The sequence below is a fragment of the Eubalaena glacialis genome, chromosome 4, assembly GCF_028564815.1.
Source record: "Eubalaena glacialis isolate mEubGla1 chromosome 4, mEubGla1.1.hap2.+ XY, whole genome shotgun sequence".
Taxonomy (NCBI): Eukaryota; Metazoa; Chordata; class Mammalia; order Artiodactyla; family Balaenidae; genus Eubalaena; species Eubalaena glacialis.
Window position 1 is genome coordinate 61,076,441 of NC_083719.1, and position 19,176 is coordinate 61,095,616.

Consider the following 19,176-nt stretch of genomic DNA (forward strand, 5'->3'; position numbering starts at 1 on the left):
AAGGCAATGCCAAATTGCTCTAAGTTTCTAAGCACTTATTCTCAATTTTCTGTCCTTATCTCATTGCTGTTGGGTAACAGTTTACAGACCAGTACCAGCCCGCAGAGGACACTTTGAGAAGCTGGCCCAGAGCTCACCCTGATTGAGGCTGGCGGTACGTGTGTGGGTGCAGGTCCTCCTGCCAAGGTCTGGACTGGTGCCTGCTGCCGTCAGCCTGTGTGTGGAATGCTTGGGCGTGGAGGAATGCCAGTCCCTTGCTGTCCTCCATCATAGCTCTGCCCTTGAGGCTTGGTCCCTGCCTCAGCTCCTGGTTCCATCCTGTTTTCTCTGGGTCCTAGAGCTCAGCCCTGAACCCTGACTGATGTGCTGTGGCACTGAGAGGGTCTTACCGGTATTCTCCCCCAAGGCCTCCATTCTGCTGTCTGGATGTACAGTCGTTGGCAGGATTCCAAGATAACTTATCAGTTTCTTATTGCTGCTGTAACAAATTACTACACATTTAGTGGCTTAAAACAACAGAACTTTATTCTCTTAGAGTTCTGGAAGCCAGAAGTCCGAAATTAGTCTTGCAGAGTAAAATCTAGGCATTGTCAGAGCTGGTTCCTTCTGGAGGCTCTAGGGGAGAATTCATTCTTGCCTCATCTAGCTTCTGTGACTGCCAGCATTCTTTAGCTTGTGGCCCCGTTAACCTCTGCTTTTCATTGTCATATTGCCTTTTCCTTTTCTGTGGTCAAATCTCCTTCTTAGGAAAACACTGTGATTACATTCTGGCCCGCCCTGATATCCAAACTAATCTCCCCATCTCCAGATCCTTATCTTAATCACATCTGCAAAGACTCTTTTGCCATATAATAACATTCACAGGTTCCAGGGATGAGGACCTGGATTTCTTTGGAGGACATTATTCAGCCTACCATCTCCAGATTTGGGGATTCATGTCATTGTCATCTGACCCACTGTATGTTTTCCTTCTGCTGTGTACCTCCTCCCCTCCCCCATACACACTGGACCATCTACCAGGTGGAATCATTTCTAGGGTCTGAGGTTTTCAGAGTCTGGGGGCACTGGTGTGGCAGCTAATAATTATTGAGTAATTTGCGTTTTAGATATTCTGCTCAGGACTTTGTAGATTAGCCCATTTAATACTTGTGACAACCCAAGAGATTCTGTGGCATCCAACTTGGAGATGAAGAAATAGAACCTTAAGGAGGTTAGATAGTTAATTGCCCAAGGTCCCTTGGCGAGTAGATGGGGGAGCTGCATGCAGTCCCAGGCAGTGTGGCTCCACAGTTGGAGTTCTCACCCCTACTCCAGGCTGCCCTTGGACAGCGAGATGTGTCCACAGACCCTGAGATGTGGGCTACAAGCATGTCTCCTCCCCGCAAGCACCAGCCATGTGGCAGAGCTAGTGCCCTAGCCTGGCCCTGTAGTCCCAGCTTCCTTCCTTTCCGCTCTGGCCTGTGAGATGTATCTTCCCAAGAAGGGACAGCCAGGAAGAACTCTTCCACTCTCTCCCAGAAGGACATCAGGAGCTTCAGGACCAAATGACTGACTGACTGTGAGAAGAGCCCCTACTCTTCCAGGTAGCCTGGCTGTCACCTGCCCTTTGGACAGGAATAGAGCTGGCAGTCAGCCAATGCTGGCTGAGTTTGAATTTGTTTGCTGGTCCTGTCATGATATGTCATTAAGCATTCCCGGCTACAAGTCAGACAGGAGAGAGCGCTGGAGGGCGTTCTCACACCCTGTGCTCCTGAGAGGCTGCCCTGCTTTCTGGCGGCCCTGGGACTCTCTGGGGCCTTTTGCTTCCGTTTAGGAGGCAGTGCTGGCAACACTCGCTGGTACAGCAGCAACTGGAGTTTTGGGAAAGGCTGTTAGGCTGTGAGTCATCTTCCCTGACAGCAAATTCTGAGTCCTGGTGGAGCAATGTCCAGCAGACTCAGGAAAGTTAGAAATCGAGAACTCTGCCTGGTAGCCAGGGGCAGGAGCCAGGTGTGGCCGGAGAGCCAAGCTTCCTCAGAAGGCTTCCTGGCTCAGCCTGTTCTGAATCCCCAGTTGGTGGAACCATAAAATGCCAAGCAAAGGGATGTGTCATGAGAATTAGGACCTAAACTGTAGACTGACCTTAGAAAATGCTCACTGTGGGCTCCTTTGCAGGACGTGCCTGCCGCAGAGCTATCCAAGCTGGACCTGCAGCATCAGGAAGCCAGACAAACACTACATTCTCCCAGACTAGGAATTTATTAAATTCCATGTAATTTAAATGTGTTTTAATAATAAAAGTGTGGATAGATTATTGATGAGAATACAAGTTTTTTGCATATCTTTTACATTATGTAAGTGGTTTATTTTTTAATAGAGTTTATTTTTTTTAAATAAATGTATTTATTTATTGTTGGCTGCGTTGGGTCTTTGTTGCTGCACGTGGGCTTTCTCTAGTTGCGGAGAGCGGGGGCTGCTCTTCGTTGCGGTGCGCGGGCTTCTCATCACGGTGGCTTCTCTTGTTGTGGAGCACGGGCTGTAGGCGCACGGGCTTCCGTAGCTGTGGCTGGCGGCCTCTAGAGCGCAGGCTCAATAGTTGTGGCACACGGGCTTAGTTGCTCCGCGGCTTGTGGGAACTTCCCGGACCAGGGCTCGAACCCATGTCCCCTGCATTGGCAGGCGGATTCTCAACCACTGCACCGCCAGGGAAGCCCCCTCCTATTATTTTTTGTTATTACTCAAGGACCCATACCTCCATCTCAGCTTTAGCAAGACAGCTCAGTGGTCCAGAGGATCCTTCTTAGTTTATGGAAATTGTCCTTGATTTACCTAACCATATACAAGGGTCACCTCTTACTCACTTTCCCCTACCCTCCGTCATTGCTTTAGTTTTTCCTCTAGATTTTTACATTGCCACTTATATCTTGTCTTTGCCTAATAGGTAAGTCCACACTGAAAGACATATCTTCTGGTACAGTGGCTTCAGAGACTGCTTAATTAGTCTGCCTCCTTTCATGGCTGGATATATATATTATGTCAGATTCTGCAAAAGGCTTTGGAGAAGAAGATATAGAGGAAAATGATAAAATGGGGCATTTGAGGAAATTTTTAAACTCATGATTAGCCCCTTTATTTAAAAATAAGTCATAATCTCTTTCAGAATTTCTAACAAAGGCTTTTAACTTTTGTGGTTTATCTGCCATTCTCTCAAGCACATGGTATATATTTATAGGTCCTTATGTTAAATTATAAGCAGAATCATGAGGTAGGGAATTGGAGATAAAGCTGACCACAAGTTAATCTATTCCAACATCTTCTCTTTAAAAGGCCTGCAAATGTGGTGTTCTATGCTTCTGTTTTTGAAGGGAAAGCATTTTGGTGACTACCAGGAAGAAGCAGTGGGGGCAGGGTGGAAGTATCATTGGCCTGGCAGCTTGGAGACCTTGATTTTATCCCACTGTGACATCTTACTTGTGTACGACCTTGAACATAACAGTACCTTCTTAGGCCTTATTTGGCAGTCTGTAAAATGAAAGAGTTAAAGAAGATGACCCGTTGGAAGCCTTCCAGTTCCCAAATTGTTGGAAATCATCCTTCAGGAGGTCAGTATCTAGGAGACTATGTTGTAATAATGAAAGTGAGGATGTAAAGCAGTTCTTGGTTTTCTGTGATATTGGGAGGAGAAGGGTGGTAAAGTTAGCTAATATAGAAGTAGACATTTGTGTTTTCATGTAAGCAAGTCACATGTTTTGGGACTACATTTTGATGCAAGCTAAAGAAAGAGCTTATGTTATGATGATCCAGCTTATTAAGTTAAATTACAAATGTTTCATTTCTGGCTTACTGTGGGGCTCAGTAAGGATTTTCCAAAAGAATGAATGAGAAATGATCGTAATGATATGTATCATTTACCACCTGCCTGATGTGCCAAGCACTGGAGATACATCCATGAATAGCACAGACCTGACATCTGCCCTCCCCAAGAGGCATGTGTTATTACCCCTTAGTTACATACGGGGAAAAGGAATTCCAGATTTGGCGTTACATTGAAAACTGAACAGCAACACTGGCAGCTTTCGTTCTCCAGAAGCCCACATTTTGTGCCAAGGAGCAGAGTAATCTTCCATTTACCAAGGGCTTCTTCAGCTTTTTAATGATATATTAAACACCCAGTCACCAAATATCTGTGAGTCTTGGTTGTAGCAGATGGATTTGGGCGTTGGGTGCTGGAATGCATCCTGTCGCAGCTCATCATTTACTGGTTCTCTGACTGTGGTTGGATGGAGTTGGCATTTGTCTCCTAGGGTCCTCTTGCCCTCAACAGTTTGTGGTTATGGTGACAAAATTATAACATGATAAATACAGGCATACCTCTGAGATATTGCAGATTCCTGTCCAGACCACTGCAATAAAGCGAATATCGCAATAGAGTCATCGAATTTTTTTGTTGCCAAGTGCATATTAAAGTTGTGTAAAAAGCTTACACTATACTGTAGTCTGTTAAGTGTGCAGTAGCATTATGTCTTTAAAAAAAGTACATAGCTTAATCAAAAATACTTTATTGCTAAAAAATACTAATCATTATCTGACAATGCAGGGCTGGCACAAACCTTCAATTTGTAAAAAACAAAAAACAAAACAATATCTGCGAAGCACAGTAAAGTGAAGTGCAGTAAAATGAGGTATGCCTGTATTATGGTAGATGTATAAACAGAAGAAAGAGGACAGCAATTTAAAGAATCTCCAAAACATTTTAAGGTTCTAACCATTTAAGGTACCCAGACCCAGGAAGGCATTTGGTGTGTGTTATGGGATAAGAGTCACTGGGACAGTTTTTCTCTCCCTCCAGAAAGGAAAATACTGATTTCCCCAGACCTTTAACAGCAACTGGGGTTTATCATTGCAAAATCTTTGGAATTTGATGAGTAAAAGTGGAATCTAGTTTTGAAATCAATCCAAAAAAATTGTTTTGGATTGCCAGAGAGGCTGAGCATTGTTGCATAATTTTTACAGCCTATTTTTGTGTGTTTGTTTTGTGAATTGCCTGTCCTTTCTTTACTGTCACATTTTTAATTGGGATGCTTGCCTTTTTTCTAATTGTCTTATTACAAACTCTTATAAGGATGCCAACTCCTTTTCCATCATATATTACTAATATTTTTTCTTTTTATTGGTATTTTTATATTTATTATGCTTTTTATATATTTATTAGTAAAACTCCAACAATCATTCCTTCAGTGTTTATGTCTTTGATGTTATTCTTAGCAAGGCCTTCCAGGCCCTTGAATGATGTAAGTGTTCACTTATATATTTTGTCAATATTCTCATGGGTTTTTTAAATTTAAAATTTTAATCTGTCTGAAGTAATTTGGATATATGTCATGATGCATGGAGCTAACTTAATTTTTTCCCACATGTTAACCAATTATACTATCATTCTTGAAATTATTGAATTATCAACTTCTTCCCCACTAATATAAAATGACACTTTTACTATTTACTAAAATCATACTTCTAAAACAGCATGGTTGTAGCAGAGAGGTCAATGAAAGATAACAGAAAGCCTAGGAACTGAGAAAATTTACATATATATTCATATATATATATATATTCTTGTGTGTGTGTGTTCCTAAGCTTTCTGTTATCTTTCATTGACCTCTCTGCTACAACCACACTGTTTTGGTAGTTGTATCTTTGGAGTCTATTGGTACATCTTGCAGAGCAAAATAACTCTTCCTTCATAATTTTGTTAGCCAGTTGCTGCCATTTATTCTTCTACATGGATTTGAGAATTTTACAAATTAAAGTTGGTGTCAGGATATTTATAGTAATTAATATATTGATTTAGGGGAGATGACACTTTTTAAATACTGACTTCCCATCCGGGAAGGCACATATCATTCCATTTATTTCAGTCTTCTTTGATGACACTCAGGTAGTCTGTGTGAAAGCACAGGCTCTGAAGTCAGGGAGTCTGAGTTCAAATCCAAATTGAGCTGTGTATTTACTTGTATAGTAATGAGCAATTTTTTTCCCCAGTGACTGGAATATAGCGGGCAGTCAGCAAACATTTGTTCAAGAAATTTTTTTTTGACAACCAGGGAGAATTAAGCGAGAGGGAGAGAAAGAGGGAGAAGGAGAGATACTGAGAGAGAGAGAGAGAGATACTGAGAGAGAGAAAACAGCCTTTTGTCAGCATTCCTAGCAAAATCCTGTGCTAAAATTTTGATTCGACCAGCCTAAGTCACTTGACTACTTCTAGCCAGTCACTGTAGCCAGGGAAGTCAAATGCTTAGCCATATTCATATAAATTCACATTTTTTTCTTTAGAACCACATAGCTCCCCAAACAGGAGTCAGTCAGTGACCCCTGGGAAGAGAGAAGGAGGGAGTGGATGTTGGGGAGGCTATCAAGAAAGAAATTTTGAAAATGAATGTTGAACTTTATCAAAATGCCATCTAGGCATCTCTTGAGATGACCAAGTATTGGTTTACTCTTACTGATGATGGTGAGTTATATAAGCAGATACCCTAATATTAAGGAAGGAGAACAAAACCTACTTAGCTGTGCCCTGTGGCAGTACCAGAGGTTCTGGGAGAACCAGCTTGTTTTCCTTTTTCTTCTCTTTTTCCTTCTTCTGGGGCTTCTGTGGACTTTCCTGCCTCTCCTCAGCCCTCTGATACTGGTGTCTCCAGAGTTCTGTCTTTGGTTTCCTGCTCCGAGTGGTGGCATGGTTTTCACTGCCTCTCCTCTGAGCTTCCTACTCATATATCCCACAGCCTGACAAGTTGCATGGCCCAGAGGCATCTCAAACTCTGCACGTCCAGCACGTAACTCATCAGCCCTCATAAGCCTGCTTGGCCTCTTGTATTCTTGACAGCTCCAACCAGTCACTCAAACCAAAATCCTTGAACTTCCTCCCTTTATCCTCCGTTGCACACACATGTCTCAGTTGATTTTATGCCCTGCGTTAGCCTTGAATTCATCCTCTTCTACCCCCCCACGCTGCTCCTGGTGCAGGCGCCCATCACCTCTTGTCTTTACCAGTCGTTCTCAAATTTTAGCGAGCATCGCAGTCACCTGGAGGGCCAATCGGTTCACACATTGCCGCTCCCACCCCCAGAGTTTCCGACTCAGCAGGTCTGGGGTGGGCCTGAGGGTTTCCGTTTCTGGTAAGTTCCAGGGCTGCTGCTGCTGGTTCAGGGACCACACTTGGAGAACCACAGGCCCGGATCATTGCAGCAGCAGCTCCTTTCTGGTCTCTGGTCTTCCAGTCTCTCCACACTTAATCTAGCCACACTTCAGCCAGAATGATCCAGCTAACTACTGATCCAGCAGTGCTACCGTAAGCCTAAGCTTCTCACCACGGCAAGGCTGCGGGCCAGCTCCTTCCTCACTGGTCAGCCTCATCATCCCCATCCACAGAGCCACGCTGCGCGGGGCTGTCCACAGGAGCTCTGTTCTTGGCCTTTCCTCGTGGTATTCCGTAGGCCGGAAATGTCCCTTCCACGGTTTTCACCTGCCTCAGCCTCACTCCTCCTTCATCATTGAGCTTTCCTGTGATCTCCTGGAAATTTGCCTGAGTTCCCAGAGGGAGCTTAATGCATCTTGCCTGAGTTCCCATAGCACCCTGCAGGTACCTCTGGCTTATTTCTTCCCACCATTATTGAGTTGTTTGCAGAGCGCTGTGTTCTCAGATGAAGGTATTTAATGCCTTGAGTACGCAGAGGCTCATCAGAAGACGCAAGTGGGCAGAGCTTTAGAGCAAGAACAAAAGGGAGCCTTTCGCTTCCATTCCACTCTCAGACAAGAGTGTGTTATTCAGCCTGTTCTCCAGCCAAGAGAAGAGGGACATGTGCGGGAATCCAAGATAGGTTGTGAGTTGGAACCACCTTTTTAAAGAAATGTACTTTGATTGAATAGAAAACGGTCTTTGTGGACTTAAGTGATCTTTTGCTGTGTTTGGGAGCTCTCTGGGTTTTTTCCTCCCCAGTGGACACATTCATTGGCTCCCCCTTTATGACTCTCTGGGTTTCTGGGAGAAGGAGGAGATGCTGCCCTGGGCGCCCTTCCTCAGCTCAGCCACACACCCATAAACAGGCCACTTCCACCCTCACGGTGTTCCCCTGTCCTCCTCCCTAACTCTTAAAAAATACTAGTTTTTAAAAAGAAGTAAGGTTGCGGGGTGTTGACACCTTGGCTTCTGATGGAAGCCACGGTGGACCCAGAGGGCCAAGCACAGTGGAGACCTGCCCCCAACGTGTGCACCTTCGTTAGCTAAAGGGGAGGGGCACAGGGCTCGGGGGTGGGGAGTGGGGGGACCTTCAAGGTATTCCCTGCTGGTCTCGGGGGCGGCTGTCCATATGCTAAGCTTCTAAAAATGTTGAGGTTCTAATTGTATAGTGCTTCACTTAGGTTTTACATCTTTAGGATGGGAACTGTGCATATGATGAATAACTGTTTGGAAATCATTGTTTTTGCCAGCTAAGTAAAATTCCTTTTCAAAAAAGTGGGTATTTGCATTTTGCGGGTTACTTCTCCTGAGTTTGTTACTTTTAAATGGGATTCATTGAAATGGGATTAGCTTTTAAATGGAGTCAGCATTCCACGCGGATTCATCACCCCTGACGTCCACACGGTCCGTGGACTCAGGGTCTGACGGTGACAGTTCAGCCAGTGTGAGTGGCCCCGATACGCCAGAGTCAGGAAAGCGAGCGTGGTTCAATTCTGGTGTGGTGCCAGATGTGGCTAAAAATCCAGGGTTGCTTCAGGGTCACCCGGGCCCTAGTGTGAGATTCTCCTGGAGTCAAACAGGGAAGACATTTGGCTACTGGTTCTCTGAGGCGGTTCTAGCTTTTCAGTGATGAAACTGAGGACAGAGGCAGCATAGATAATTGAAATCCACAGGATATCTCTAAAACTCATTTTTAGCAGGTGGTTTCTGTTTCCTTGCCCATCAAATCTATTTACCAGAACTGCTGACCATGTAACAGAACTGACGGATTTGAATATCATCCCTCCCCACTTTGTCCCATCTTCATTTAATGTTAAGGAGAAGGCATATAGCAGGATGGAAGGGCATCAGAAATGCTTGGGTTTTTCCACAGTCCGGATAATTGCCTTCTGAATAATCAGAGATCGACATTCTTTGCTCATCCTCTGTTACACAATGTAATTTTGAGTGCTTTAAGTCATCTGGCTGTTTCTATTATCAGTAATATTCCTAATAAAAGGAAGGAAGTTAGTTGAGGGATGTCACGTTTTTCAGTTGCCTTTAAATTCCTCTGTTCTCCAGGTCACGCCCTGGGTTTGACCTTTGGAATCTGGGAATGGTTATGTTGACACACATGCCTGGCCCAGTGACACTGCAGCTGAGTTGCTAGGTTAATGAAAGCTTGATGCCTTGATTCTTGCGTGGCATGTACGATGTAAAGCTTTTTGACATAATCATAATATTGAAGTGCAATTAGGGTTTCCCCCCCCAAAAGCTAATTCTCTCTAAGGCTTTCTTGTGCTAGCCTGCTTCAGGTGTACTCACCATTTCATGGATTGTATTCTAGACCTTCCCCCCGCCCCCATTTTAACACATAGTCTGTTTCAGACAGTTCTTTTCTGATGGCCGTAGATGAAATGACTCCAGTGTTTAAATAATTTCTCTCTTTCATCTGATATTTATGGGGAGTGTGATGGTTTCTCCATTAGACTATGCTGGCCATATTTTCTATGTGTGGATCTTGGATGTCTTCTGCCTTTTATTTATTTATTTTTTAATAAATTTATTTTATTTATTTTTTGGCTGCTTTGGGTCTTCGTTGCTGCATGCAGGCTTTCTTCTAGTTGGAACGAGCAGGAGCTACTCTTCATTGCAGTGCACAGGCCTCTCACTGTGGTGGCTTCTCTTGTTGCGGAGCACGGGCTCTAGGCGCACGGGCTTCAGTAGTTGTGGCACGCGGGCTCAGTAGTTGTGGCTCATGGGCTTAGTTGCTCCGTGGCATGTGGGATCTTCCCAGACCAGGGCTTGAACTCGTGTCCGCAGCATTAGCAGGTGGATTCTTAACCACTGTGCCACCAGGGAAGCCCTTTATTTTTAAGTTTATTTTTAATTACCATTTCAGCGCTAACCAGAGGGTGGATCTGTCCTTTGTCACTGTGGTGTTTTCCAGGCATGGTGGGATATATCATCCTCTTCTCCACTCGCCCAGTAAGAGTCACTGAGTGTGGTGACAATACTTCTTAAGAAAGAACAGCCTTGTCCCCAACAGCGACAGTGGAGAATGGGAGAGGGCAGGGGGCATCATAAGACACCGTGCTGGAAAGCCCATCACGACGTCTGGTCCAGTGCCTCGGGGCGCCTCTGGGTCGCATCTTGCTTTCATTGGCTCTGACTGCGTCGGCTGTGACACACGTGGTATGTACTGATCTCCCTACTTGCTTCACCTTCCCCAAGCTCAGCCAGATCTTCCACATCTTATGTATAAGTTTTTTACAACTTTTACTTAAAGTCTGTTTGTGTACCATCTTAAGACCTTTCTGAAACAAATCAAGATATAAGTTAATATGTAAATAAGAACATGGCCTTCCTTCCAAGAAAGACAGGTCTGGGCTTAAATCTCAACTCCAGCCCTCAGGTGAGTTAGGTAACCTTTCTGGAGCTTTAACTTCTTTAGCTTTAAGTTTGTGGGATTGCTGTGCCTGTTACATGGGATGATGCACGTGGGGCGGGGGGTGGGTCCTCAGTCCCCTCTTGCCTTACTGGGGCACAGAGCAATTAGTTACCTTGAGCAAGGTCCCCCGAGTCCCAGCCCCATATCCTAGGGTTTCATTTTACCAAGTTTCAGGGAAACTCTGTCTGTATTCTGAGGAATTTTAAATACAGCATCTTATTTTACCAAATAAAGACCTTACTAGGAAAAAAAAAAAGTATATGTAGAATATTTATATAGTGACTACTTGCTCAATTAATGTTAACCCCAAAATAGGAAGTAGGCTTCTCCCATAAAACTAAATATATTGTAAATTTATTTTGTGATATTTAAGATATCAACAAACCAGAACGTATAATCCAGTAAACACCTATGTACTCAGTATTCACTGCTTAAAAAAAGAATCAACGATGAACAATACTTGAAGCCCCTGAATACATCTCCTTCTCCACCAGTAGGACTGCTTGCCTCCAAAGGGAATTTATAAGCATTTCTTTGTACCATTATAATATATTCTTAAACTATATTCAGTATTATTTTAAATATTTTAAAACCTTAAATGGTACTCTAAGGTATGTGTTCTTCTGAGACTTAATTTTTTTACTTGATGTTTGTGAGATTCATCCATTTGGAATGGGTAACTTGAGTTGTTTCATTTTCATTGTTGTTTAATTTCCACTGTATGGATATTTCTTGATATAAATTTTTTTTGGTGATGGATGTTAATGGATTGTGGATAAGGCTGTCTCCAAATCTTGGGTCTCAATCCGCTCCAAATGTTCTTGTAAGTGCTTCCTCATATACCCCAGGGGTCCATTCACATAGGAGGTGGATTGTAGGATCATATGTAAACTTCATCTTTACTAGAAATCCCCAGAATGTTTTCAAAGTGGCTGAACCAATTTACACTCCCAACAACAATGTACGAGTTCCTGTGGGTCTACTTCTTGCCCATGCTAGGTAGTGTCTGACTTCTTAATTCTACTGTTCCGTTGATCAAAAAACAGCTGGTTGTGACATGGTATCTCATTGTAATTTGAAATTTTTATATTCCTGATGACTAAATATTGAGCATCTCTTCATACTTGTATTTCCTATTCTGTGAATTTCTTTTTCAGATCTTTTGCCCAGCTTTCTTTCTGGTTGTCTTTTTATTGTTTTTAAGGATTTTACTAATACTTGCTGGTTTCCTATACTGTAGATGTCATTTCTTGGGCTAGCACCTATCTTTTTTTCCCTTTTATTAGAGTGTTTTTTGCTTTTGCTTTTGGTGAATAGGAGTTTTAAAATTTAAAGTTGAAGTGATCTTTTCTTTTATGGTTGTCTATTTTGATGAGTAGACATTTATATGTCTGTATTTTTGTGATAAAACCTCATGCTGCCAAATTAATATTCTAAACAGCAGAGCATAAAACACGGAGTTGGTAGATCTGTCGCCCACTGTGAGTATCTCATGACTATGAGTAATCTTCCATATATATAATGTATGTGTATGTAACAAAAAAGACTATAAAAATTTTTATTTTGATTCTAGTTTAGCGATACTGTTTGGGGGGAATAACTCATCAAATGTGAAGGACTGTATCTTCCTCTTGCCTAAATGATCATCTTGTGTTTCTGGAGTGGCTTGTCTGGAAAAAACCCTGTGGGTATCTGGGTTCAGGTATGATGGTTGAGTCTGGGTGGGTTTTGGTGCCTTCCACCCGGTAAGTGCTCCGTTGATATCTGTTGCACAAATGAATATGTAATAACGTCTGAAGTTGACAACAGACATGTCTGCTCAAAGAATAGACTAGTGGTTCTCAACCCCGGTTGCACCTTAGAGATACCAGTTCTCTTGGTTTGAAGTAGGACCCAAGCATTAATATAATTAAAAAGTTCTTCAGGTACTTCTAATAAGAAGCCCAGGTTGAGAACTTCTAGGTAAGATAATTGGAAGCAGGAAGGGGAGGGGAGGGGAGGATTGGGACCACCTGTTGGGCTCTGAAAGGTCCAGGGGGCGGTGGAACATGGCGAGAAGCAAAGTGAGGTGAAGGCTGGAGGCTGGTGTGAGGTCAGAGCTGACCGCTGGGGCCTGTGGCTGATCAGAGACAGGAGGAGGAAGGAAGCATTCTGGGTGTTCAGAGGACAGTGGGCCTGGGAGGTGAGGCAGGACGAGTCACTGGTTCCCAGTCCGGAGCAGCGATGCCCAGCAGCCTCATGGTGGGGCATGTGGAGGCTGCACTGCTGGTGCCTTTCTGACCAGAAGCCAGAGGGCAGGCATGGGCTCATTTAAAAGGGACAAGTCAAATGCCACCTTTGCTTACCCAGAGCTCAGAGGAATAAAGAAAGTAGTTTGGCCTGGGAATGGAGGGTAGACAGGGGACCCCTTGAGAGATGTAAATACTGTTATAAAATCAGAGCCAACAGGGCAGCAGTCAGGGTTGATTAAGGATATTTAAAAATAAGAATGATCTTTACAATGGGGTACCCCTTTCATGAAGTGAAGTTGGTTTGGCCCTGAGCTGTGCGTGTGTATACACCTGTGTGTGAACACTCAGTACTGCAGGCGGTGGGGAGGGATGGATTCCCAAGGAGTTGTTGAAGTGGGGAGGATTCAGTCTCTGAGCTTGTTTTTGGAAGGTAGAAGTCATGGCAACTCCCTACCCACCCCAACAGACAGAGACACACACATACAGAACTTCTCCTTCTTAGTCCTGGTGGCAGCCCTGTTAGCAGCAGCACAGACTACTAGGGTGTGAACAGAGATTGCCAGGTGCTGAATCCATCTGCAAAATTGGAATAGAGTCCAGAAACCCATGAGAGAAATATGGGGAGTGCAGTCAGAATTAACGCTGTAAAATTTGGAGCATAATGAAAGAGCAGTGCACTGGGAGTCGGGAAACATGAAGTCTCAGTCCCGACTCTGTTACTTACAATCTGTGTGATCTTAGGCAGTTTAATTCAATTCCATTTCTTTATTGAACGCCAGCATTTACTGAGCACCTTCTAGAGGCTGGGGACAAAACAGTGAAAAAGACAATATCTGTGTCCCTCAGGACACTCACAACCTTGCCCAGGGGAAAGATATTTAAATGGGTAGTAAAGTAAATGCTAAGAAGCCCACAGGAGGAGCACTGAGCAGAGAGAGTGGTGAGTCCTGTTTGGGTGCAACTGGACCTGGACAGCCTTCGGAGAGTGGGGGGCACTTGAGCGGCCCTCCAAGCCTGAGTCAGCTCTGCTGAGCAGATGCAGGAGGAAGGCCTTCCAGGTCAGTCACTTTGCCTGAGTTCTCACCACCTTCATATTTGAGGGAAGCTCTAAAACCGGAGTCCAAGTTGTTTAACACAATTCCTGAAGCTACCGAGAGCTGTGGCCACCACCACCAGAGAGTATGCTGCAGTTACAGGTGGACCAGCTGCCTGAACTGCTGTGATTTCTCTCAAGACTTAGTCTCTTTCGTCTGGTTACCCTGCACCAGCTGGTTTTCATCTTGGAGTTCCCTCTCCTTGGATGTGAAACCAAGCTGGGGTGGGGAGGGGGGCGGGCGGTAATTTTTTTTTCTTGATCCTTGTGGTGTATTTTACCCACTTGCTTTCACTGCTCTAGTTCCTACTCATAGCAGTGTCTTTGTTTTGTTTTTGCAAAATTTCTGTTCTTGACTTTCCAGAAAGTAGGCAAACCAAATGGTTTTTCTCCCCGAGTCATAAATCTGATCCTGTTAATCCTCTGCTCAAAAACCTGCAATGTGGTTGGTGCCTACAGAATCAAAAGGGATTTCCTTTCCAGAATCCTCTAAGAACTGACCGCAACCTTGTCTTCCCTTTCATGCTCTGTAATCCAGCTTCTCTAGATTCTTGTCTTCTCCCCGACGAGCATCTTTGCATTCTTGCCTCTGTGCCTTTGCTTCTGTTGTTTCCTATGCCTGGAATTTCCTCTCCCAACCCAGTCTCTTCTTCTTCTCATCCATGACCCACTTGTCTTCATAAAGCCTTCCTTGATCTCCCCACCTTCAAAACCAGAAAGATGGTCTCCTTTCTCTCAACCTCAAAGTCTGAGGGGAAATGTCTATCAATCAGAATTCTGTATCTCACTGAACTCTCAAACAAAAGCAAGTGATAGAAATTTGCATATCAGACAAGTCTGAATGAGTTTGCCTCTCATAGACCCTCTCAGAATGAAAAGATATATTCCCAGTTGCATGTTCAGGGACCTAGGTTGCTACCTTGAGATCAGCCAAGGTGAAAGTATTTACACCGTAGAATCAGTAAATGATACAAAATAGGACATTTCTTTTTTCCTGAAGAGCCAACTCATCTGAGTGTGAATTGGTGACCCTGCTTCATGTATATATGTATGTGTGTGTGTGTAGGTGACCATGCACACACACATGTGTACACATAAATATTCGACACACTATTAATGTTGGACAGTTAAAACTGCACTGTCAGCCAGCAGTGCTTCCTCATTTGGCTGCTGGGGAGAGCCGTGGGGTCGGAGTGATGAGGAAGCGTGTCTCTCTTCACACTCTCAACTTATCTTCCTCTCCTCTCCAGAGCTGGAATTGTAATACCTATGACCCCACCTCCTTCTTGCTTCTGTGTCCTTGGCAAATGTGGTCACATCCTGGAATCAGAGCTGACACACTAACTGAGGGTCTGTGTATCTGCAGTTGCTCAGAGTTCACTCTTTGTAGTGGAGAATCTTGGCTTGACTACACAGACATCAGTCAACGGTCTCCTGTTTCTGTTCATAATTTGTTCTCTTAGAAATGGGTGAAATGCAGGCAGTAAGACTCCCGTGTTAGAAGGAGAACTCTGCAGACCGCTGCTGCTGTCTGTGCCCATACCTGCTGCTGGTCAGGCCCTGGGCCATCCCTCATAGGCCAGGAGGAGAGGTTGCAGTTCTACCGGGATAGCTGACCTCTGTTGGACACAGAAGCCGAAGTCTGATGACTGGAGCGCAGACCAAGAAGGAGAAGGCACACCAAGAGACAAGAAGTGACGCGTAGGTCAGGACTAGAGGAGCTGGGAAACCGAGGCTCCCAGGCTGGCGGTGAAGTTGACCTGTGCTCTCTGGGGGGCAGCACAGGGACGTGGGGCTGGGGGGGATGGGAGGGGATGGCAGAGGCCGGGGTCTTGGAGAGAGCTCAGCGACCTTGCGGTTCCTCTCCTGGGCTCTGCCTCAGGTGGCAGCTTCCTGCTGAGGTGGGTCCGGAGGAGGTTAAAATGCCAGATGCAGGCAGGGAACTCTTGTGCTGCAGGGGAAAGCTGGAGGGTCTTTCCTGTCTGTCAGCAGGAGAAGGATCTTCTAGATTGAGGCTTGCTTCTAAAACTGCATGCCGTCACTCTGTGGCTGTTGCTTTTCTCCTGCCAAGGTCGCTCGTGTGAGAGTGCCTAGCACAGGGCTGGAGACAGAAAGGCCCCCGCAGTCATCAGCTGCTTTGCTGGCAGAGTTGAACATGGCCTGTTTAACAACATCGTGCACACATTCGTTCCTTCAAAGTACACAGGAATGCGTCGGTTAGGAGGGAATTATCACTTTGGGGGCAGTCTCTGCCCTTGCCCCAGTCCCTTAGCCTTCCAAAGCGAGCCACTTTTTATTTGATTGCTTTTAAACATTTATTGATTTCTTGTTTCATTTGTCTTCTGCCCCTGGGTGCCCTTGTGCGCCCCTGTGCAGGGCCAGTTTTGCTGGAGAAAGCGCAGGAGGCCCTGTCGCAGGGGCTTCTGTGGGTGGTGTAGGCACTCTGCCAGGAGAGACCAGAGAGCACAAAGATACCTCAGATTATCAGTCACATTTCTCTTTCTGTACCAAACTGGTTTCACTTCTCAATCGTTAACTTTGTAGCAGAATTCTGGCCGTTGCACTGCTTTTTAGGGAGGGTGTCTGTTTCAGACGATAAAAACTGCTTTTAGGGTGAAGCTGCGGTGGCGGCCAGAGCCCCAATGATGCAGGAGACCTGGTGACGTTCTCCTTCCAGGGGAATTCTTGGGGCTGGGCACGTATCAGTACAGACCCCTCACAGGGCATTGTTTTGCTTAGAGAAAAGCAACTTGAGTGTGTCACTTAGGCCTGAGGACCGCAGTGCAACACTGAAGGGACTTGTCGCAGGTCCACAGGCTCAGGGACCCGAGGAGTCATTCCAGCCCTGCTGGAAGGACTCACCGTGGGGAGGCTGCTTCCCCAAGCAGAGCAGGAGAGCCCAGCTTTGCTCTCCTGAGAGCTCACCGCAGAGAGCGGGCCAGAGGAATCCACCTGACAGAGGAAAAGGACATCGGCAACTCGTGGTTATGTTTTGGAGAAGCTTCACACCATGCCCACCTGCAGTTAAAGGGCAAGAAAGGAGAAAGGGAAATTAGTAGTCTTCAAGTCTAATGTAAGGAAAGTTCTGCTTTTCTTGTTTAACTGATAAAGCCTCCTCTGACCCTTGGGTCACTGAAATGTCTCTGGTCCTGTGAACTCCGATGCTTGCTGAAGCTGTCCTGTCTGACTCACAGGGGCCGACCTAGTGTGTTGAATGCAGGATAAGCTGCTAAGTAGAGGCAAAATGACTGCAGCCTCTTAGAGAAAAACAAACCTGGATCCATGGAGGTGAGGCCAAGACCTTCAATCCAATTGTCTAGAGAAGAGTTATTTTTAGAAATCCAAGTAAAGTAATTAAAAATAAAGAGAAATATTTTCTCTCTGCTTACAGCCAAAGGCAGTTAGATGGTGTTGGCCAGTGAACACCTAAGCTCATTGCTGGAGTCATGGGACAGAGTTCAGCTTCCTGTGGTCCTGGTGTGAGGTTACTCAGTTTATTTGAGGAGGTACAACTGAAATGAATAATTTAGTCATGGTCAACACGGGTAAGAGTAAGCTGTTTATTCCTCATACTAAAACATGAAGATAAAAAAATAAGATCTAAATATAGGAACACTCTTAAACCATCAAAATGCTTTAGCTTCCACATATGAGAGGAATTTTTACTCTTTGGAAATTTCGGAATAATAACAGCCTGGCATCGTGCCCAGAATAGTAGGTGCTCAGTAAATAATTATTGAGTTGTTTTCTCCCGTAAAGAGAGAGTAAAGAATAATATGTGCTTATTATAAAAATCCATGCACTTAAGGTAAAAATAACCTGAAATCCTACCACTTAGCCTTGAGGATATATCCTCCCAGACATTTCAGTGCACATAAATGTATACATTCTTTTACAAAACCAGAATTGTACTGTATGTGATATTTTATAAACTGTCTCCATGTCAATAAATCGGATCCTTTTTTTTAGCTGCAAAGGGGCATGACATAATATCCACTGTAAGGAAGAATTTGTCAATTCCTGTAGTTTATGACTTGACACATCTCATGTGCTGTTTTTGTTTGTTTGTTTGTTTGTTTTAGCAGGTCTCTTCTGCAGAGGTACGCATCGGGCCCATGAGACTGACGCAGGATCCTATCCAGGTACACCTCCGTTCCTCTGTAGGGACTTGGTTTGCAGAGCAAGTGGTTATAGAAGCACTACGCGAGGGGCTCTTTCATATACAGCAGATGGCCATCCTTGCCCTGACGTGCATGCCCACATGTCCATACGTGGTGTGTGTGTATATGCCTGTGTGCAAAGGCTTGTTTTTATTAATGTCAAGCTTGAGGAATCAGAGTGCTTTCTTGAAGACAAATATTGCCCCATTTTGAGTATAAATAATATAATAGGTAGAGCGATTGCATGGTAGGTTGTGAGGGAGAACAACTCTTCACCAAAAAACGCGTCTGTTCTACATGCTGCTTCCGCAGCTGGAAAGGGAAGAAGCCATGTGTGGTAAAGGGCAGGGCTTTGCCACGAGCCACGGCTGGGTGGGAATCCTGGCTCTGCCTTTACCAGCTCTGTGACCTTGCATGTATTGCTTCACTTCTCTACCCAGTGCCTTGTCTATAAAGTGGAGGCGGTAATGTCTCTCTCTTAGGAAATTATGAGTTCAATGAAATAGCATCAGGAGCTTGGGACACTGCCTGGCAGTAGAAGGTGCTCAGTGATGGTAACTGTTGTCCTGTGTGACTAGAGGCAGGCAGCCTACTGGGCTCTGAAGCACCAAGGCTCCTGGTTCCAGGGAGAGAAGGGGCCAGCGCCTGCAGCCTTGACCACCCTCTAACAGCAGCAGCACCCGTGTCCTTCCCACCACCTCTCCAGCTTCCTGTGTGCCCTGTGAGGAAATAGGTATGAGAGGTGTTTGTTAAGTCCTCATCTGCATCTGCATCTTCCTGGTAGACCTACATGAGCCACCTTCCTCCTTGTAAAACTGTAGCTTGTTAGCACCTGGAAGCTTGTGCTGCACTTTGGACAAGTGAAGATGCAGAGAAGATGTAAATAAACCAATTAACATGTAGACGAAAGTGAAAAACCAACCAAAGAAATGTACTGTTTGATTTAAGAGTGGTTGGAAAAGAAAATAATTTACTGTTGCTTGGAAAAGGAAATGCAAATCTAGGGAAAGGAAAAAAACAAGAGATTTAAGCTTGGGAAAATTGGATGA

General features: G+C 44.8%; 1 protein-coding gene across 1 annotated transcript in view; it reads left to right on the forward strand.

Moving 5' to 3' along the window:
* Positions 1-19,176, forward strand: part of PDE8B (phosphodiesterase 8B) — a 286,597-nt gene that overhangs the window by 118,218 nt on the left and 149,203 nt on the right. The window contains exon 2 of the mRNA XM_061187930.1: positions 18,050-18,109. Within this exon, the coding sequence (XP_061043913.1) occupies positions 18,050-18,109 (60 nt within the window). The remainder of the gene's footprint in view (positions 1-18,049; positions 18,110-19,176) is intronic.